Source organism: Lachnellula hyalina (genome assembly GCF_007821495.1).
Source record: "Lachnellula hyalina strain CBS 185.66 chromosome Unknown contig00048, whole genome shotgun sequence".
In the NCBI taxonomy this organism is placed as follows: Eukaryota; Fungi; Ascomycota; class Leotiomycetes; order Helotiales; family Lachnaceae; genus Lachnellula; species Lachnellula hyalina.
Window position 1 is genome coordinate 15,688 of NW_022157162.1, and position 21,777 is coordinate 37,464.

Consider the following 21,777-nt stretch of genomic DNA (forward strand, 5'->3'; position numbering starts at 1 on the left):
ACTTCTCCTCATGAGCTGCTCTAAACTGTACCATGGATCTATCGAGACTGTGACACGTGGGAAGCATAGTGCATTTATGAATAGATCACTAGCATTAGTAACAGTCAAGGACCTTCCCATTACGGCCGGCTATAAATCAAATCTCATTGTCAAACATAACAGCAGTATTGGGAAGTTCTAGAAGTTCAGCGTGGTGGCGAGAGTCTGATTAAGGTTTTGTAGCGCCCGATTTTAATCGAGCTCCTCGCCGAAGTTTGATCTCATTCCGGATGTTACTCTCGGGTTGAACATCCGAACAACCTTGACTAATCTACATGGATGCATTAGCTGGAAACTCGGCCTGCACGGATTCCAGCAGTCGATCGGCCCGATTTTTCTAGTTTACCTCCTCTATATGCGAAGCGGGCAGCGTGATCGCCCCTGGGTTTTGCGCCGAAGGTGTATGTGCAATCCACGGGAACGAAATCGGTCAGAAACCCCTAAACTTAAACTCAGTTTCGGTTTGCACATCGTGATACTAGCACTTTCTCGTCTATCTTTATGCCTTGCACACAGCTTTCAAGATGCTCTGCAGACGCTGTGATCTCCTGTCGAGCACATTTACAACATGTCTGATTTAGTGTCGAAACTGAGGACATGTATGTAAAACCTCACATTGGTACAATGTTGCGGCTCCCACTGACGTCTTGCCGCAGGGGCCTTCTCATCCATCGAAAATGATGAGAGCAATGACAAACTCCTTGCCGTTCCATCATCACCCTCGAGCTCCGTGTCATCTTCAGACGAAGAACAAGGTTCTCCGCGACCTCGACCGCAGACAAAACCTCACGCTTATGACAGAATCCAAGTCTGCGCCAAGATCAGCTTTGGCTTGGTTTTTCTAATCATTATTCTGACTGCAGCCTTCATCGTCAATATTCTGAGCGAAGATAGCAGCAGTGGTATCGTTCCCAATGCTCCGTTGCCACCATCACAAGGCGGTAGCAAAGTCGTCGAACACTGTGGTCTCTCGGCACAAGAAGCCATAGATCGGGGATGTTTATGGGACATCATGTCTTTTGGGTGGATTCATCCCGCCTGCTATGACAGAGAAGAGTCTGATAGGTGGGCAGAGAAATATGGACCTTTTGAATGGTATGTTGATGAAGGTCAACCGGTGGATGAGAAGGAGGAACCCCTTAACGGCACTCTTACACAGCCATTGAGTCTTGACGAGATTCCGTTCACCCAGTCAGTTTGGACGACACAAGGGTATCATGTCATGCATTGTTTGTACCTGTTGAAAATGGTCCATGTAGCGGCGTTGCATGATGCGCCTGTTAGCAATGAGGCGGTAAACTTGGGACATACGGATCACTGTGTTGGCTTGATTGGAAATACAGATCTGATTGAGTATGATGTTATCACGACACCAGTTAGACTACTCTTCGTGCAGTGTGTCACTTTGACATAACGCATACTGGAACAATTTTGTATATAGGCGGCGAGAATTAAGTTTGGGATAGCTTCAACGTATTCAAATGCCTAATACTGGGAAAATTATCGCACGTGAAACTTGTCGAAACCTGTCGATCATTGTATATAGGTCCTTAAAAAAGTCAATTTGTTCCAGAAAGATACTGTGGAGGGACAACACAACGCGGACTCTAGGCTAGGATCTGACTTATAGTTTCATCATTGTATAAATATATATATTAGATAGACTGTATAAAAGAGTGTGTTGTAAAATAGATGATGGTCTAAGTCCATAGAAGTGTCCGATTTTATAAGGTACGGTGCAGTGCTAGCTGCATACCCCACTTCACGTGACAGCGAACTTTACACGTCTCACATCATATTCATGTGGTAAGCAGTACGACGTGTAAGTCGAGCTCCCGATTCTTCTCGGCAGCCATAGAAATGCAGCTAGACTACCTCTTTAAATCCCCACGATCGACGGTAGCCCCGTTCTTGGAAACTTTATATTTGCATTCCGCCAAGTGGATCTCTCCACGTTTTTTCTTTCTTGACCCATTGACCACTTCCAAGTTGTTACATAATGACATCCCTCCAGTCATATACAAGCCTCCCTCAAAGCGAAGGCTTCGATAGCAGAAACAAGGAAGAGCCAGATTCAGCGCGCTGGCGCCCACATGTTTGGTCTCGCAGAATTATAACCTTTTTGTCAACGACATCCATATTCTTCGCCATATTATCGGGCTGGCTTGGCTTGCAGCTGTACCGGGTCCGCAACGGAGAATCACTTGCTAGCGGATACAAGAATGAACTGCGTGAGAATTCGATACATGTTCCTTCCTCCTTCTTTCCTTCCTGCAACTTGCAGGAGTTATGCTGCTAACCAGAGTTATTCTCGCAGGGGCCGCAACGCATCTCATAGAAGTCGAGGAGCAATGGTTCGAAGGCGCCCCGCGTTTCTCGAGTGATGGAACAGAGTATATGCCTGGCGAAGGTCATGAGGACTCTGGTTACACGGGCGAGCCCAGTAAAGCGATTGACGACAATTGGGAATTGTTACACTGGGGTGAGATATTTCTTTGCACCAAGTGTACTATTGAATAAGCGTTGACGTAGACCTAGGACGCTTTTTTCTCCTTTCGGAAGACGAAGCTCGTGAGGCATGGGGACCAGGATATACTGAATATTGGGCTCCCAGGGAAGGTGGATACCTTGCGGCGTAAGTAGACGCTGTCTGCCCAATTGGGATCGTAATCTACAAAGAGTAAGAAACTAATGCCGATGTTGGTTTTTTTTTAGTCTCGATGTCATGCATCAGCTGCACTGCATAGTAAGTCCCTCAAATCTCCACACTATTTTAGAATGTGAGCTAAAAACTTGCAATTTTAGGATCATCTCAGAAAGGCATACTTCCCAGACATTTACCCTTCGGACAGTCCAGTCCATGGCAGCATACATCGCGACCACTGCTTGGACCATCTTCGGCAGATGGTCATGTGTAACAGCGACTTGACTCCAGTTCCATCACGTTACTATACCTCTCTCGATGATAATTACATTGATTCGGATCGACCCCATACTTGCCGGAACTTTGGCAGGATTCGGGATTGGGTTTCTGCACGATATAACGGAACTTTGGCAGTTCCAAGGGCAGACGGGTTGGGCAGGCAAAACGACGAGTGGGGTGGAAGTCCAGGTAGAAGATAAAGAATGCTGTAGATCGTTCAGCGAACGAGTCTTTATCAAGATGGAGAATGGGAAAGTCTTTGTGCTGCAGCCTGCTGGTTGGAAACACTTTAAAAGGGATATATGATTCAAACTTGGAAGCGGCATATAAAAGAGCAGATCACTGCCGCTGATCCGTTAAAGAAGAAGGCAAATATGAGCTGGGAAGCAGAGTGAAGAAAGGGTCAGAACAGTGTCAGAAGATGGATTCATTATACAGGGTTGTGATCTTACATCTTCACTCGTACACAGACCAATAAGAATGCATTCGTTGCACAAAAAAGGATATTCGCTTCATTTCAATCATTTCAACGCTAAAGTTAAAAAAACTCCTGCCCCTGAACAAGTCGATCAGGAGAACGATATGGTATCTGCGGTGCATCCTTCCTCGGCTCCAAATTCGTCACATACCTATCCCTATCATCCACATCCCGCCCTCCAGTAATATTCGTTACAATCCCTAGCTCATTCTCTTGCGTCATGACTTTGGGCCTTTGAGGTCTGCCTGGCGAATAAGCTGCTTTCTCGTTATTCGCACCACCTTGGGTGCTTTGATCACTCCACACTCCTGAGTTCCTCTTCTGCTTCTGCTTCCCACTCCGACGACAGAACCAGAAGATCAAGCCCGCGAGCACGAGGAGACCACCGGCCGAGGCTCCAACTGCTATTCCTACTATTGCTCCGGTGCTGAGGGATTTGGAATTTGGGGAGTGAGAAGGAGAGGCTTTTGCATCGTCACTGGCTGTCGGGATGCCGGTCGAAGTGGGGGAAGAGACGGTACTGGATGCGGTGCTGGAGGCTGTTGGCTTTGGAGGTGGAGAGGTATCGTTTCGATCAAGAAGACTACGCCCGTTCATTAGCTTGGCTGTGTGGTTGAGGCACATGAATGGCAACTGCTGCTAGCTGAACTCACTTGTCAAGGACATGGACCACGCCATTTGCAACGATAATATCCGACGCGATGACCTTTGCACTATTGACATACACGTCACCATCCTGGACCGTAATAGTGACATTTTCCCCCTGTGCCGTCTTCAAAGACGTCCCGTTTGTAAGATCCGTGCTATAATCTACGACGCCTGGAACGATGTGGTATTCAAACACAGCTTTCTTTTCGTCGCTTGATACTTTTGCAGCTAGTGCTGTGGCGTTTGCGAGCGCTGCTGCTGAGTTCGGGATGAAGTATGTGATATTTGGCAGCGCGAGCACCGTATCAACGTATCCTACGTTATCCGTGTTCAAGTACCCCTCGTCATTCAGGATCGAGATGAAGTACTCTAAGCCGGACGCGGTGAACTGCGATACGGCTGGGACAGGCACGGAAAGCACTTCATTCATGATGTGAACTACGCCGCCCGTGCAAACGATATCCTGAATATGGTATATCTGTTAGTTTAGTACAGGTAGCTTGAGCAATTGCACATACCGTTGTGGCTGGTGTGCTGATGCTCTTATTCCCAGTCACGGCTTGGGGTGTTCCATTGCTGTCCAGCACAAGCTCAACCGCTTGGCCAGCGGTAACATTGGTATAGCTCCCATTGACCAAGTTACTCGTAACGAATTGAGGGGTATCCTTAAAAGAGAGTTCAGGATATCCTCCACGGAGCAGAGAATACTGTATTGTCGCTTGCAGCAGCCCCTCTGTCAGTATATCCGGATTATTGTTCAGGAAGCTATCAATTGCTTTGTTATTAGGCGCAAGGAAAGTAAAATTGTTCGCATTTGACAGGAGACTCGTAATGTTCGTCGAATTATTTATATACGTGTTCAAGATGCTGAGGTCCGGGTAGTTCTGAATAACTTGCAGGAGAGTGACAGCTGAGGCATAATTAAGGAGTGTCGCGAGCCAGCAGCAAAGATCCAGTCTCCGTAGATTCATTTTCATTTTCTCGATATGACTCCGTATATCATATCTTCAAGACCAACATCCAGAGAGAGAGAAGAGGTGAGGAAATCGGAGACGGGCATGGATAGATAGATGGATAGAAAGAGGGGTTATTGAATGCCAGTGAAGGATGTGGGGGCCCGGTGCGGTGGCGCACGAAACCCCAGCAATGTATGGGGATGACCGGTCCGCGATACCTAAAAGGAAGGCGATCTGGGGTGCGCGGCGAAATAAGGTTGCATGAATTCCCTTCCCTTCCTGCCTTAACCCTGTCACCTTCCCCTTGTAGCACATGATGCCGAGGTTGTCATTAAAAGCAATGAGTGGGATTCGTTGAAAAGGATTGGTATTACTGCAAGATAAATTGTCAATTATTGCTATACGTATGCTGAGAATTTTTGCTCTTTTGAATGTCCTGGTGTTGTTGCGTGTATTAATGTGCTATACTCGTAAGGCTGTACGAGTACGTATCGTATAGTCTCATAGAGCGTATACAACTTCCTAATTGCAAGCCGGCCCAGTATTCCGGCTCGCATAACCTCCAATCTTTTCTTCTTATCCTTCTTCATTCATGGTAGTGTTATCGAATTTGGATGTTCTTATAGTATACGCGTTCTCTATGCGGATGGCCTGAATCCGGATATGGGAAACATTCCTATTCGGTAGACTTAGAGTTTCTTAGAAGTTTGAGATTCAAAACAAGAAGTTGATTTACCCGCGCTAGGTTCCAGGATATGCAAGTTTTGTTATAATACGATGTAATAAGTTTTTTCGTCTAATCTGGAGCTTGCTTGGTGTCGTGACTTCAAGAAAGATACCATTAAAAGCATACCTAAGGCTTGAGGCAATGTTTTCCGTGCTAGCTATTTTCTGCATTGCTTATTATATAAGCACGCCAATTACAGATCCCTGTGTTAAGTGGGCTATAAGCATGAAATGTTCATTATTTATAGCAGTAAGTAAATCTAATTAAAAGTATAGTTTTCATTATCCTCTTATTCCATTTCCGACGCCAGAGTCTGGCGCTATTCTACTCCCTTTTAGAGGGTAGATAAATTATTTTAAGTTCTTAATTCTGATATAATCTAGTAGATTAAGCTTTGTTGCCTAAGCCCTTTCATATTTAGAGTTCTTTAATACCAGTATTAGTTTTAAGCTTCACAAGCCTCGCGAAGCCAGAGCGAAGCATGTCTTGGAAGAAAAGCAGGCTATCAACCTTGGATTCTCATTTCCACAAACAATTTAGTTCGGAACGTTTATATCTTTGAACCTCTCTCTCCCAAACCATCATTGGAACTGTAATAAGAAACAAAACAGGCAGGGTTCCAGGCTATGTTGTACAAATCGACTCCCTACAAACTACGTCTCCACAATCGATCCATGCCAGACCATGCCTAGCCGCTGGAAGAACGCGAATAGAGAATCCTTCGTCACGTATCCTCTGTATGTTGATTGCCACCAAGCCGCAAAACTTCCTGTAATATGGATCAATATACGTTCGCAACTTGACAAGGAAGTACATAACATACCTTCAACAGGACCAAGTTCGGCAAATCCCAAAGCCTCGAGGACCCATGGCATCAGGATGGCCAGAACCCCAACTGCGATCACTGCACAAAAGTATGGATGGTCCAGCGCAAACCCAGTAGTCTCGGCGATCGCTTTGTTGGCTGCTTCGGCCATGGTCTTGCCCATCTGAGCACTATCCCTCAAGGCATTCTCAATCCCACCTAGAATCCTTTTCGCAATGTTTTCGGTCCATCCACGTGCTCCTATAATGTCCCGGACGCTCTTCCTGAGGTGTTCGCCCCCTTCGTTTGCATTGAATAGAGCTCTCAGGACATCTGCGGCCACGGCATTTTCGTCGGAGGTACTATCGATCATGTGGTAATCGGCACCGAAGAGACACTCGTAGATTGATTGAGTTATGGAAGCCATATTCTATTAAATACTTTGAGCGGATGTGGAGTTGTTCATGGTAGGGCTTGTGGGTCGAAGCGAAAGATCTGTGGATGAGGTTCTTAGCTCCTCTGGGAACATGCATGCTTCTATAGGTAAAGACGAGACGTTCTGAAAAAACTTCTACTGTTCTCAGAAATTCACCGATACAGAGAGCTTTCTGGCGCATTACTATATGTTGTGTCCCTACGGTTGCAAATGCTCCTAGTTATCAACCAATAACTAGACGACACAAAGCCTTGCATGATTTCACAAGAAGCATCGGCTTCACCACGGTTGCGATCGATTGGCGTAGATTGATGACTATTGATTAGGCCCGAGACACCTCGCTAATTATCGCTACGTTATAATATCTCGGGGTCCCAGCCAGAAAAAAGAGGGCGACACGAGCAAAATTTGGAGGGACAGTTGCACAAATGTGCTCGTTCATGGCAACAACCCTACTCTCGCGAGGCTGTTAGCTTTGAAGCACCTACTCGATTTGAGTATCCGAAAAAGAACAAAAAAAAACCATCGATCAAACACTGTTGCTTAAGAGATCGACATACGAACGGCTATGTGTTAATACAATATAAAGACAAATACCATGCACCACTTCATCCATGTATATACAGCTAACAAAACGCCCCAGGGATTCAGGGAAGGAGATCATTCAACTAGGAAAATAAAACCATCAAAATGCAACCTATTTATATCCACAGAACTCCTTGCTCGACTACTATGCCTGTCCAAGCGCTTAGTATAAACCATATCACCAGTACGACCATGCCTCATTCCAATGTATTCCTCCATACATGTTATGAACAGTCTATGTCTTCCCAACACGACGTGCACCCGGACGGTTCATAGTATCTGGATCAACTTTGTGAGGAGCTTCAACGCTTAAAGCCGACGTACTTGACCCAGCGGTGGATGATATGCTCTTGCCATTATTTCCGAGTGCCGGAGGAGGGGTATCATTGCCAACATCTCCAATTCCAAGAGCCGATTGCATGATGGACTCGACTTGTGCCGTCATGAAGTCGTGCATCATGGACTTGGAACTTGATGGTAGTTCGGAAGAAGAATCGCTCGAGGAAGCGGAAGCGGTGCGATCAGAAGTATGTGGAAGAATGATGCCGACGACATGCTCGTCTGTCCAACTGAGTTAGTGGGGAGACTTGGCTCTGTATGAGAGGCAGGGAAACACTGACCATCAACTGCTCTGACCGGCTGCCGGTACGCTCGCCAAATGAAGACAATGCTCACAATAACCATGATAACTCGATACACGACAGTGGCAATGACATCGGGTGTCCATACCTGGGATGGGTCTGGGAGTGGAGGCATGATAGGAATGTTTCGCGTGCAAGGCTGGGATCAAAAGCTATCTGAAAGACTTTGTTTAGAAATAGCAAGGAAGCAAGTAAAGAATATCACAAGAAGCTGAAGAAGGAGGTTCAAGATGGGAGAGCATGGCTATTTTATATTACTCTACTGAGAACAAGTCGCCGCGTTGGCAGACTAATGCTCTGCTTTCGTGAGATGGCGAGGTTGAGAGCATCGCCAGCACGGCGACGTTAAAAAACCCGATAATCATTTTAGAGATTCAACGCGACGCACCGTAGAGATAGGGAGCTGTAAACTGCATGCTGGCTTTTAGCGCTGACCTGCGTCCTGGGTAGAACGCCATGTTTTGTTTTGCGTGTCGAATGAAGCTAATTTGCATCGCCTTGTCCATTTGGAGGAATCATGTCTGTTTGTGAAAGACCAGTTGTGTGGTACATGGTCGTTGATTTGCACATGGTCTTTGATTGCATGCAGTCGTTGACCTTCATACATGGGAATCGGGACCCTCCTATTCACTGGGCTTCGCCCCGCCTTATGTATTTCAAGCTATCATGCATTACACCCTTGTCGTGCTAGAGTGGATCGGGAGAATAATTTCCGTACGAAGTACAGTACTCCGTAAAGCCTTGCATCGCCTTGAAGCCGGCTAGAGAGTGTGAGTACTCCGTAAAGACTTGCATCGCCTTGAAGCCAGCTAGAGAGTGTGTCGCTTGCACCCGCACACCATCATTGCATTGCCTTGCATTTTCTCGAGTGTCCCGATTGGCTACATAGTGCATCGGTGAAAGTCCTCTCGCTGTCATGCTGATAATTTGGTACGTGGCTCTCCACTAGAGTATCCAGAACGCATCCCCAGGTCCAGGATCGATGAAAGCTGCATAATCAATCACCTTAGGCAGCTACTGTGTCACAGAACCTCTCAGGCTCAGCCCCACTGCAAGACTGCGGGGCTTCTTTTTAATATCAAGGCGATACATTCCCTCCTTTAAACCAAACATCGCCTGGTTAATTCGCCAAGTGTTCTTAAGGTACGCGTATAATATCATAGCCTTGCCCGCGCTCTGCACGGTGTATAGCTGTTTAAAGCCGTCAACACGTTACACTTCCAATATTTTCGAAGACATCAACCCCAATTTCAAATCGAAAGATTGGAGACAACGGATTGGAGAATCAATAGCATCTCAAGATGTCCTTTGTACAGTGAGTCAACATCGGCTCGGGTCATCAATTTGCAAAATGTGTGACTGACGGTACCTCTAGGTATTATGGCACCGCGCCTGCTAGGACCCATAATGTTTACCACCAGGGAATTGAATTTGAAACGAATGCGGTAGAGCACGAAGACTTTGAAAGAATGATCAGAACTTTAGAATTTCAAGCAAATATGCCATGGGACGAGATCCAGGTGATAAAGCAGAGGCGTTTGGAAGAAATTGTCCAGGATATTTCCTATATAATGGACCTATGTCCTTTAGAGAGTACTTTAAGGCCGATGCTTGCGAGTTTAAAATGGAGCGTTGGGACACTTGCGGGTTTTTTGTATACACCAAACGAACGCATGCACGAGCAGCACCAAAGCACTTCAAATAGCAAGAGCAACCATCAAGAACAACAGCATGCCCGGGATGGAGAAATCCTCGGGGTGCAGGAGGAACTCACCACGACTGGTAGCGAGCACGAAATGGAATCACTGGATGTCATAGTAGGGGGAGATGAGGTCGAGCATCAGAGTTCGCCCTTGTCGCGCGAAAACCAAAGTGCCGGGCTAGGGCACAAGCTCGAGTCGCCTCAGATGGTATCGAGTGCCAGCAACGGTGCCGAGCAAGATGTATTTGCTGCCAGTGTTGGCCCTCAAAATACACAAGGAATCTTTGAGGGCCAGCAAAAAGCTGCCAGACATCGATGCAGAGTTTGCCAAAAAAGCTTCACTCGCGCAACAACTCTTCGTGAACACGTTCGTAGCCATGACAACGATCGACAGTATGACTGTGCTTCGTGCTCGAAATCTTTTGTGAGATTGAAAGACATGAAGCGCCACGAAGCAACTCATTCAGGATCAAAGCCATACGCTTGTATTGGCCAAAGCTTTGGCGCAGACTGGGGATGTGAACGCAAATTTGCACGGGAAGATGGACTATTGGCGCATTTCCGTACGAAGACTGGTTGGGAGTGTATACAAGCTCTCGGCCAAGGTATCATTGCTGATTCCATTGGCAACCAGATCCAATCCAAAGTTGGGCCGGCTGGTGCTTATCAGTGCGGAACCGTGATAAACGATGTCTTGCAGGTAAAGGAGAACGTTGAGCACAGCAGGTCACGAGCTAGTCACACTTCTGAATGTGGAAGCTCGTTTCCCACTCTCCAAAGTTTCAAGTCTCACCTCGAGTCGGATGAGGGCATGAAATGTCTCAAATCGCTAGTTGTGCAGCACGCAATACACAATACTCGAAGGACAGCCTCGAGCTCACCACAGAGGGAAGGTCGGGACTCTGACGTTGAAAGCCGAGAAAGAAGTCCAATACTAACAGATAACACAGCCGAACAGGAAGAATTGAAAACCCCACACGAGGGCTCCGTCAGCAATGTCGGTAGGGGTGACGAGTCAGAAACCTTCGGTTGGGGTGATATATTCCGTGGTTGCTATGTTCAAATCAACGCCCAAGTCCTTACTCTACTTTTCTGGGCACCATATGAATATTGGGACGCAAACAATAAACTGAAGTTACGCTATTGGGACACAAAAAATAAAGTGAAGTTGCGCCTGAGAATGTTGGGGAATGAATACATCTGGACATGTGGGGCTCCGCAAACCGAGGAGAACAAGCTAGAATTCAGACTCCCTAGCCTCCACGAGATCGAATCTTCTACTTCAATGCGCTTGCCACTTCAACTTCGCATCATGACACCAGATTCACAGGAGTGGCGCATGCTTGGATGGGTCATATATGAAGACAACAAGGCGGTGGAATTTAGAGATCCCTCTGGGAATTGTCGTTGATTGGATGAATACGTAACTCCCTCTGGAAAGGAATGTAACAAAACAGAGCATAAATTTTGGGTCTCAGATATGAAAGTGGCAAAGTTGTTGGAGAAGGAGAAGAGGAGAAATTGACCGTTTGCACTTGCAAGGCACTACTTCATAGCGCTGACCTGTTTGGACTCAAGATGCAAAGCAAAGGAGCAAGGGAGGGCAAGTGCAAACAACATCGTTTGGTTTGAAGCTAGGCAGGCACTTATCTATTATACACCTACAATTCCCTCGCTCAGCTGACCCCTCTCATAATTCCCTGCAACCTTCCTCGCTTTTGGATATCTCTGCCAAAAATGAAAAAAAAGCATCACTTTTCCGCCAACACAAGCAACTAAATTAGCCCTCGGTACCACTGCTTCTGAATGTCGCGCAGAGCGCCGCATAATGATGCGTCAAATCTAGCACATTCTGTGGGAGACTAGTAGCTTGAATGATACTCCTGACTTTGACCGCACCCTCGTCTTCAATCAGCGTACGAATCGTATACAGCAACTCAGGGCTGAATTCCGAATACCAGCGATACTGCCACGTGACCAAACGAATAACACTAGCAATCGTATCGCGTGTATTCTTCTCCTTCTCCACGTCACCAAGAATACCAGTGAGGGCTTTGGGCGAAAAGCGGATAGCTAGACAGGCGCGGTAGGCTTCGGCGGCTTCGGCTTGGTGGTGGAGGCGTTCGGCGAGAGCGCCGAGGATTTCCCATTCTTCGGCAGACTTTTTGTATTGCATAGATTGGGCGCGATATTGTGCCATCTCGGTACGCCAAATTGTGTAAATGCGCAGGTCTTCGTAGAGGACCATGAAAAGGCTGTCGAGCCAGCGTTCGCAGAGGCGTTTGTTGTTGAAGCGGGATAGCTGCTCTTCTGTTGCTTCGGACTGGGATATGTTAGTACATGCATTGGCGAAATGAGACTCACTACCGACATCTTCATTTCCACCCTTAACTTCCTCGGGTGTCACCGTGTGCGGTGGCTTCTCCACAGACTCGTCTGCCACGGATCCTCGCACCCCGTTCTCAGCGATCAAGGTTGGCGCCGTTGAATCACCATTGGTGCTGTTCTCATCACTGACGCTTTTTCCATCGTCGGTATGATCATCGCCGTTTACGGGAGGACCTGGACTGCCTCTCAGTACATCGGTGCTTGGATTGCGCTTGGTTATGTCACCTTGTTGACCAACTGGTGGCTGTTTCTCGCTGCGGTACTCCTCCTCCATGACAAATACGTTACTCCGGATCTTCAACAACTGATCCCATCCGATCTTCGCAGTCATTTCAGTCAAAATGCTATAGGCATGCTTGAATGTTCCCTTATATCCAGCAGCTCGTAGACTCAGTAAGCTAGGATGAACTTGCTCTCCGTATTTCGATTCTGGTTCGCTGTCAATCTCGTCCAACCGAGTTTCGGGTAGGGTAGGTAAGAATATGTCCTTGGGTTCAGGCATAATCGGCGCATCTTTGTCCTGGTAGGTGAACATAGGACAAGAGTTCAGTGTAGTCAGCGCATTCTCCCAGTCCTCCATCGAGACATATACCTCTGCTAGTCTTGCCCACGTGCCAAATTCGCTGGGGGCAGCGACAGTGCTACGGTCTGCACATCCAAGTGACATCCGTAATCTCTCGTCCTTTAATTCAGGCGAGTTTGGATTGAGAGCCTTCTTTTTCAAGAACTCTGATTGCGTATCGAGCATAACATAATCCATAGGTGATTGCTTTACTGACTCATGTAGTACTCTGACTGCTTGGACCTCTTCGTTGCCCATTAGGAGCACTTTTGCTAACAGTGATGAAACCTCTACATTTCGAGTCCGTAGCTTCTCGAAAAGGTTAATGCCAGAAGCAAATCGCCCGGTAGTATAAAAGTACTTGAGGAGGCCAGCTGTGAGATGATTCGAAACATTGTTAGGAACTTGGACGATGGAATCAGACCCAAGTTGCCAGCCTATACCCGTTAGTCCTGTATATTGAGCTCAATGAAGGAAACCTACCCCTGAAGAACAATTGCTCGGCGGCCTGGAGGAATCTATGCTCTGTTTCTGTGTTTGTAACTGGGTTGAATCTCCGAACTCCCATTATCTTCCGAATAGTCTCTCCACTCCCATCGTCTGCGTATGAATACGCACGAAGTACGCTGCACAGGTATGTCTCTAACCATAATTCGTCCGAAGCTGATCTCTTCTCCCCCCGCTCATCAATGCAATAACTATCAACGGTTCCGGGTATTGTAACATGAACGCGCATATCGAGTCTTGAAAATGCATTGTAGCAGCTGGAAAGAAAGGGATTAGTGAATCGTCCATCAGAAGAAAGGGCGCCACCTACCAATAGACTCCTTCCACAATTTTTGTTGTAGATTGGTGAGTCTCTTTGTATGTGAGGGTGTTTATATAGGCTGCTAGACTTGCTGACGATGAGGCATCGACGCCAGTAACATGGTGGTAGACTCCAATCTGCAGGTGTTTTAGAATGCATTCCGATTCCACTCTCAGAATTCAGCGTACCTGCTTCCCTGGATTCCTTGGGGCTTGTTTGATCAGTTGAACCAAATCTGGAGGGCCTAATTCTCGGAGCGCAATTAGGACTTCTGTTCGCGCATCGATAGATTCGTGTAGGATTTCCTCTGTGAGCCTAGAACAAATCGATTAGCTGATGCTCCCAAGGACAGAGAGACAGGACTACGTACTCCGGGACAGCTGGCGCAACCATCTTGCGGACCTTTCTTGAGACTTAAAAGTGGCAGAAACCGTTAATAGAGAGGCACGGTATGATTAGAAGCAGACAAGCTGCAGCACGCACATGGAATGTCAATGGCGACAGAAACGAGGTGGTTGTTGAGTATCTGCACTGCAGTAGGGATAAGCTCACAACATCAAAATACGGCAGTGGAAATGGACAACAGCTGCTTCCGCCAAGGCAAGGATCTGAAATGCCGCTAACTTCAGCCTTGCCACGCCACGTGCTACGATCCATGTCTATTCAAAATAACTTGGGAATACTCTAAAGATAAAAAACTCGCCAAGAAATACAATAAATTTGCTTTGATTCTAGCTAAGAACATATATATCAAAAAGTACTTAGATTAACAGCCTACGAACTATAAAAAGTACTCGACATATATAGCCTAGCTGGAGGTCTAGTTACCAGAAAACCCCATTAATATCTCGATCTCTTTTTTAATTCTAGCAAATTTTGTTATTGAAATGTTTATGTTTTGGCTACCATTTAAGTTCTGTATATATAACTTCAACGAAATCCCTGAAGTATCAACCAGTGCCGGATGAATATGGCGTATATGGCGGCGGCGGCTATATTAGCATGGAGAGAGGGAAACTGCCGCGCGGCAGTTGAAGTCGGAGCCAGAAACCTCCGATGTGATCTAAAATAAGGAAGTCAGTTGTGAAGCTGCAACGCCTCAGCCTTTCAATATTGTGATCCGTGTATAGAATCGTTTTCGTGTATGAACCGCCTGTTTGGTTTCTTCACGTCTGGCGACTGATGGCGGCAATTCGTGGATCCCAGACACCATCCTAACTGTAGTTCTCAACCCCTCCTATCGCCAGTGCATTGATACCGCGACGAGCATTCGTTCAATATATCTCGTCGCAACATCATCCATCCATTGCGTATTGCATTGTCAGTAGCCGGTACAATCTCCAGGTCTATAGTTCCACCAGTCAAAAAACTTCGAAGGATATAGCGAATAGCAACGTCTCGATACAACAACACCACATCAGACAGCAAACCATCTTCCTTAGAGGACAGTGCATGTATACATTCCCGCGACCCGCAAACATTCAACCACGGTCTATAACTTTGCTGCTGGAGGTTTGTAGGCTGGAGGTGGCCTGACCTACTCGGCACTTCTCGCGGAGGGTTGCTCCCGTGTTCTAGCTATACACTGCATTGACTTTGGTCGAATCCTAAACTTCACACCGGCAGCAAAATGGTGATATATCTGCATTTGATCCTAATTTACAACCTGCTAACTTCGGCCACAGGCTTCTTTTACTGCCCTCAATATCGAGCCCGATGACAATCCTGACGATGAAATCGATAACACGAAGGAACTACAGGTGCGCCTGATTGTGCCCTGCATACAAGAAACATGCTAATACCCGTCGCAGATAGAGGATGCCCTCAAGCTATACCAAGTAGCCCTGAAACTACACTCCCAAGGCCCAACTCTATATGCAGAAGCTGCAGACGCCTACACGAATCTTTTCAACTCCGAAATCTTTAAATACCCAGAAAGCGTTACCGAATTTACACGAATAGACCAAAATCCGGAGCTCGAGCTTGCAGATACTTCCTTCGGACTTGCTCTCGATGGGGGAGGAGGTGCAGATGAAATCCCAAGTACTCTACCCCAAATACTATACTTGTCTTACAAGAACCATGGGCAATTTATCTTGGACTGTGTCAAGAGTCAGTTGAGACACCCGGATACCAATGTACAACAAGTTGTGAACAAATCCGCGCTCGATTATCAAGCAAGAGCTGCCCTAGACAACTTCTCCCTCGCGTTAGTCAGTGATGAATCGGATACCGAACTATGGCGTCGTGCGGCCCGTGTAGCATCCATGCTGGGAAGCAGAAGAATTTCTAGGTACTGTCTGGAGGGCGCGGTGGAAGTAGACGATGACCCAACCGTGGCTGAAGTCGACCCCTCATCCCTCGAAGAGGGTTTCGCCGGCGAGCAGTTGAAAGAGAACCTCGAAGTGTTGTCTGATGAAACTGCATTATCCCACCCTATCATGGGGCCATTTCTGAAGAAGACCATGCCTCCTTTCTTGACTAAGGCCATGGATTTTTATCCATTCTTACCAGACAGTACCAAGTTCCTCAATCGCGAGACACCGGATAGTGAAGTTCCTCGAATCGAGGAAACCCGCTCTGTCTTCCCAACCCAGCAAAGAACTTGGACTTCAATTGGAGATGCTTTATGCGGTGCGTTCATGTCACCTTTAGGGCTTTCAGGGACGGGGATCGTGATTCTTGTACCAGAAGAAACAGAAGAAGCTCCACAACCTCCACCAGAACCTACAGCACCCGAGGCTTTAGCAGAAGACCAAATTATGAAGGACATTGGGACTACGGAATCACCGACTGGTGAAAGCAGCGAAAATGCTATCACCACTCCCGTCACAGCCAAGTCTGTTGAACCATCAGTTGAGATAAACACTACCACTACATCGGTACCTCTGGCTGATGGGCCATCCGAAAAAACTGTCAATCTACCTACCCGGAAGCGATCCCAGTCTGCGGCTGGAATTCGTGAGACGCCGGAAGATGATAGTGGGACACAGAAGCGAAGTAAACGGATCCGGAATCGAGATAATACTGAGAGCTCCGTCGTTGATCCTACTACGAAGTATACCGAACAAATGAAAAACTTCGTTAGAGCAGATGAAGACGTGTTTGATTTTGTCAATGGCATTCTTCTAAAAATTGGCATTGAGGATCTAGGCACATTTACGGACTTGCAAGCCGCCTTAGGAAATGATGATAAATCAGACCGGGAAGAAGTGGTCACGAATCTTGCTGTAAGGGATTTGCGCGATACCTTGCGGACCTGGGATGACGGTAAAGCATCGACATTTCTGAATGGCAACGCAGCCGATATTCTTGGCTCCTCGGCAGCAAGTGCGAATGCCGGCCTCGCAGCTTTCCTCGAATACTCCAAATCGGGAATTCAGAAGGCTAGTACCATTCCACCATTTTCAGAAAGCGAAGGAGTATCGTTATTCGCAGCCAAGGTGCAGGCCAGCTGGGCGCCTCTTCTAGACGTTATGTTTGATTGGCTTTGCATAATCCTCCTGTCATATCGAGGAACACTGTGGTCTGAAGACCTGAAGATTGCTGTTGTTCGTATCATTAGCTATGCAGATGCAGAAATCTTCACCCGGTTAAAGCAAGAGGTGGAACAGGCTCGCGTGAAAGAACTGGAGGCTGGAGATTTGGCACAATTGGAGGACATGACGCAAACTCTTTTCGAACTTCATCTGGACATATACACTCGAATCACGAATCCCAACAGTATTGTCAATTATGAGACACGCATTATGACGAAGGAGCGGGTGGACCGTTGGGCCGATTTTACTGCGGATGTAGTGCAATCAAGGAACGCCAAAATCGACGATGACCTCTCCCTGAGGTATCTTTGGGCCTCGGTCTTTTACGCCACCATGGGCGACAGCGTTGCCCGGGAACATAAAGTTCTGTGTTGGACAGACGTGCAGACCCTACTTCGTGAGGCCGAGAAGCCGATGATCGAATTGCAGAATAATGCCATAATGCCAGAAATATCGGCCGAAGCAGCTGAGCGTGAAGTGTCTAGGCTTACCACAATGGATTTTTTCTACAACCTGTTCCAAGCCGACAGGTCAGACCCAGTGGCGATAATTGAGACTCTGGAGCCAGTTCTGGATCCTGAATCGGCCTGCCAACCAGCAGAACTTAATGATGATACTGCGGCCAGCTCGGACGCTGCTGACAATACACCAGCAACACTACGTGATATGTGGAAGTTTTTGAAAACAGGAAGCACCCCCTTGCGTATTTTCTTGTGGCAGCGACTCCGGGAGGCATACGCAAGTATAGGCTACAATACAAAGGTATTCTCTTGCAATTTGAAGAGCATCGAAATAATCGTTGGGGATCTGCGAACAGACGATTATGTCGACAGCTCTGATGAGCCCCGCCGACACAAATTGCTGACTTGGCTAAAAGCCTTGGATGATCTGTTGGTGAAGTCGCTCTCAACTGCTCTCAACGATGCTGCATTATGCTTTGAAATCATCGATGAGCGACACCTGAAAAGCACTTGTGCTGCTCTCGCACAACTCAGTCGCGTTCTTCATTCGGCAGCTATATTTGATGACGAGATCAGGGTTGGGATGACCCAGCTGCCGCAAACTCCAGCCTATGCTCCACAAGGGTCCTTCAACAGTTTCATAAACAACCTACGTGAGATGCAAGTGCGGACTTGGGCGTTGCAGTACACAATGGTAAAAGAATCTATGAACCAGAACGCTGAACTGTTCACGACGCCAGATAAGGATCTTGCCGATTTCTTAGCCAACGTTCACTACTGCTTGGGATTGCGAAAATGCTGCAAGGCTTCCAACAAAATCTTCTTGAAAATGATGAAGGTTGAAATGATAAGGCTAAAGAACATCGACAAATGGGAGGACTATATTGGCCAAGTAGTCTATGATCTTTATGGCATTCGACTGGGCGTCGGGACCTATTTGTTGGAAGAGCACGGTTGCCCTCCAGAGTCACTTGATAGGCGGACTGTTATGAACATCGCAGAGCAAGTCATTGATTTAGCAAACCAGATGCCGGTGAAGGACCTCATCAAGCATGAACTACGCGCTGCCATCGAAAGGATGCAAACCGCCGTCGGCCAAGCGAAATCTACACCGCAAATGCTTCATAATCTTCGCAACTATACGGAGTATCTGAAGACCTCCATCCGCCCGCTAGATATGTACAAAGCATTCAAAGGACAGGTACAGGTAGACTCGCTCCCTGTTATCACACCGGAAAGCCCATTGGCGGACAAGGGATGGTATTTTTTGCTTGGTATTATTGCGCTGACCAAATTTCGTTCAACGAAACGCCTTGGTCCTGGGGCTCAAACGGACGATATGCGAGTCGGTGCAACATTTATGAGGTTACAGCTGCAATTTAGCGCAGACCACTGGGAGACTTGGTACCGCCTTGCTCAATGCTTCGACTATGAGCTAGAAGAAGAGGTCATGTGGACCGCTGACAAGATCAACAACCATCGCTCTGACCTGGTTAGACTGCAACGAGGTTCAATACATTGCTACTTGATGGCACTGTCGACAGCTGTCCGGACGGCCGACGATACACTAGCTACTGCACAGAAGCTGTCCGAAATGTACCATGAGTTTGGAATGCGGTTGTATGCATCGTCTCGTGAGCCTTTTGGTATGGAAGCCTTCTGGGTTGATGAATTTGAGAAGCACATGAGTGGGTCTACGGGCATGTACAAAAGGCCTTTGCATGATGAGGTGACCCGATACAAAGCCTGGAAGCATGCCGCAAGGCTTTTCAGAACATCTCTAGCGCAGCGGCCCAAGTATTGGATGTAAGTAAACTAGTCTTAATTGTAAGCTAATCCATTCGCTAACTTGTCTAGGAATCATTTCATGCTCGGGAAATGCTTATGGAAGATGTTCTGCAAAGCTGCTGACGAGTGGGACCCTGCAGTGCAAGCAACCAAGCCATCTGTGGACGAGGTGCTTCGCGCCTTTATCAACGCCATCAAGACTGTGCCCAGACCGCGAGATAGCCGTCAAGAGCCAATCCTTGAACCCCACTACAAGCTCGTATCAATCGTCCACAAACTGGTCATGAAGGGTGCATTACAGCCCCAGGCTGCAGCTGATATCTTACAAGAGCAGCCTTACGCCACACGAAAAGGAGAGCCTGTAGTGATTGAAGGCCACGAAGAGTGGCAACCGTATATTCTGGAAAGCCTTCGTCACTTGCGAAGCTTGGACAAACAACATTGGCATCATCGAATGATCGCGCGATATGCAAACATCATCTACGACGAAAACAGCCAGGATTATGTCCAAGCTACCGCTGCTCGAAATGAGTTCCGTGAGTCCATATTCACGAAGACGATGCATATCCAAGTTTGGAAGCCGGACGCGGAACGGCCAGGCAGGCATTGCGTGTACATGGAGCGTTATGTCAAGTACATGACCAGACTCCTCAGTCTCCTGAACGACAAACCCCACATGGAGCAGCTGGCCAAGCGAGTCAAGAAAAAGTCGAACGACTTTCACAAATTCAGCAATGTGTGGAACGACGTATGCTCAACCTACCTTCGCCTAATCAGAAAAGCAGGAAATATCCCCTTAAACATGGATGAAGTCTTCAAGAGCATTCCCCACGATGAGTTCGACATTCTTTCCGAGCGCCTCACTACCTGGATTGCAGATCCCAACATGGACCACCCAGCTCTAGAAGCTCTTCGAGAAACTCTGGAGCTCAAAAAAGTGAACGCCAATCAGATGAAGGCCGCGCCTATTGACGATCTCATCAATGATGCATGGGCAGTCCTGTACACCCAGATCGCAAAGACACTTCCTGGTCCTGATCTCCCGGCCCTCGAAGCCGCTCAAAACGACGGCGGCGAAGCAGGACCGGCGCCAAAACCAATAGGGCCAATGAGTCTTAACAATCTCGTTATGGACATGAACGGCACCCAAATAAACGTTCCCCTTACCCTTGCCGTCTCAGACCCCCGATCGCGCAAAATCGGCATCAGCAGACGCGAAGTTCTACGTCGTGCCGAACTAGCCATCAACAGAGTCCTCGAACCTTCTCGTACCACAGCTCCCTCGCAACCAAGAGCAGGATCATCAAAGCATGTTCTAGGCTCGAGTGTAGACCCGGAAACAGCAGCGCGCAGTGCCTCGACGCCTCGACTTGAAGTCCCGGCACCGGAACTTTTCGAAAAGAGAGATGATAGTTCGGCGCCGGGAAGTCTGCATGATAGTGCGGATGATGAGAGTGATTTGAGTGATGTACCTGAGATGGAGGATGTGGAGCCTGCGAGTATCTTTCCGAACTTAACGAAGAGTGGTGAAGATGATGAAAGTCCTGACCGGGAGTAGGAGGAAGTTGTATGATATGATGGGCGTTTAACAGTGAAGTTTTTAGTTTGGGGTGTTCGGGTATACCCTTCCTTGGTTGGTAGCATTTGAGTAGGAGATGGTTGTAACATGTATATTATGGGAAGATGATCAAAGTGGTCTAGACAAAATGAGACACTAACGTACATGCATCTAGTTTTCTTGAATTCAGCTTGCTATGTGCCCTCGCCCGTGACTATAACTTGAGGTCCGTCCGTACTAGAAAAAGTACCTATATATATAACGTCCTAGTTCTTGCACGATAGTTTTAGTACTCTATGTTTTTTCATAAAAAGGTCAAGGCTCACCTTAATCCGCAAGTGTTTTCTTGCATCACAGTACCAGAAACTCAATATTCTTCATCGTATCTTTCCCTACCTCGCTTACTGAATCACATGCCGCAGTATTCTTTTCAGCACCATCCCTAGGCATAACGCCCAACTCCGAGCTTCACATGATTGCTCCGCTCTAGGGCATTCACTCAGGAAAATACTTCCAAGTGATATTTAGATAGAGCTTAATATCTATTCTCTTATTCAAATCTATATATTAATCTTTAGCTTGCTTTTTGTTCTTAGGTGACGTACATACCTAGCCTAGGTATGTGCCTCCTTCCCTGACGTTTAGCGACGATCGCTAAAGTATAGGAAGAATTTTACTTGAGTATGGGAATTCCACCTTTCACTTGAAGATAACGACATAAGTGTAGAACCCC

General features: G+C 47.2%; 6 protein-coding genes across 6 annotated transcripts; 3 read left to right on the forward strand and 3 right to left on the reverse strand.

Moving 5' to 3' along the window:
* Positions 1-607: 607 nt before the first annotated feature.
* Positions 608-1,453, forward strand: LHYA1_G003190 (uncharacterized protein; the record flags this gene model as incomplete). The annotated part of the gene is made up of 2 exons (XM_031148164.1): positions 608-638; positions 696-1,453. The coding sequence occupies 2 exons, from the start codon at positions 608-610 to the stop codon at positions 1,451-1,453; spliced, it is 789 nt and encodes a 262-aa protein (XP_031006235.1).
* Positions 1,454-2,328: 875 nt separating this feature from the next.
* Positions 2,329-3,162, forward strand: cctO_2 (Cyclochlorotine biosynthesis protein O; the record flags this gene model as incomplete). Its single annotated transcript, XM_031148165.1, has 4 exons — positions 2,329-2,521; positions 2,578-2,674; positions 2,755-2,785; positions 2,845-3,162. The coding sequence occupies 4 exons, from the start codon at positions 2,329-2,331 to the stop codon at positions 3,160-3,162; spliced, it is 639 nt and encodes a 212-aa protein (XP_031006234.1).
* A 338-nt stretch (positions 3,163-3,500) lies between these two features.
* On the reverse strand, positions 3,501-5,059 carry LHYA1_G003192 (Fasciclin-like arabinogalactan protein; the record flags this gene model as incomplete). The annotated part of the gene is made up of 3 exons (XM_031148166.1): positions 3,501-4,023; positions 4,094-4,551; positions 4,607-5,059. The coding sequence occupies 3 exons, from the start codon at positions 5,057-5,059 to the stop codon at positions 3,501-3,503; spliced, it is 1,434 nt and encodes a 477-aa protein (XP_031006233.1).
* Positions 5,060-7,832: 2,773 nt separating this feature from the next.
* Positions 7,833-8,353, reverse strand: LHYA1_G003193 (uncharacterized protein; the record flags this gene model as incomplete). Its single annotated transcript, XM_031148167.1, has 2 exons — positions 7,833-8,158; positions 8,218-8,353. 2 exons carry the CDS (start codon positions 8,351-8,353, stop codon positions 7,833-7,835), a joined length of 462 nt encoding a protein of 153 aa, XP_031006232.1.
* A 3,367-nt stretch (positions 8,354-11,720) lies between these two features.
* On the reverse strand, positions 11,721-14,091 carry LHYA1_G003194 (Uncharacterized protein; the record flags this gene model as incomplete). The annotated part of the gene is made up of 5 exons (XM_031148168.1): positions 11,721-13,327; positions 13,374-13,654; positions 13,708-13,835; positions 13,887-14,013; positions 14,069-14,091. 5 exons carry the CDS (start codon positions 14,089-14,091, stop codon positions 11,721-11,723), a joined length of 2,166 nt encoding a protein of 721 aa, XP_031006231.1.
* A 1,292-nt stretch (positions 14,092-15,383) lies between these two features.
* On the forward strand, positions 15,384-21,044 carry HIR3 (Histone transcription regulator 3-like protein; the record flags this gene model as incomplete). The annotated part of the gene is made up of 3 exons (XM_031148169.1): positions 15,384-15,458; positions 15,510-19,504; positions 19,556-21,044. Coding segments are annotated over 3 exons (5,559 nt in total), but the record flags the coding sequence as incomplete, so codon positions are not given.
* Positions 21,045-21,777: the final 733 nt, after the last annotated feature.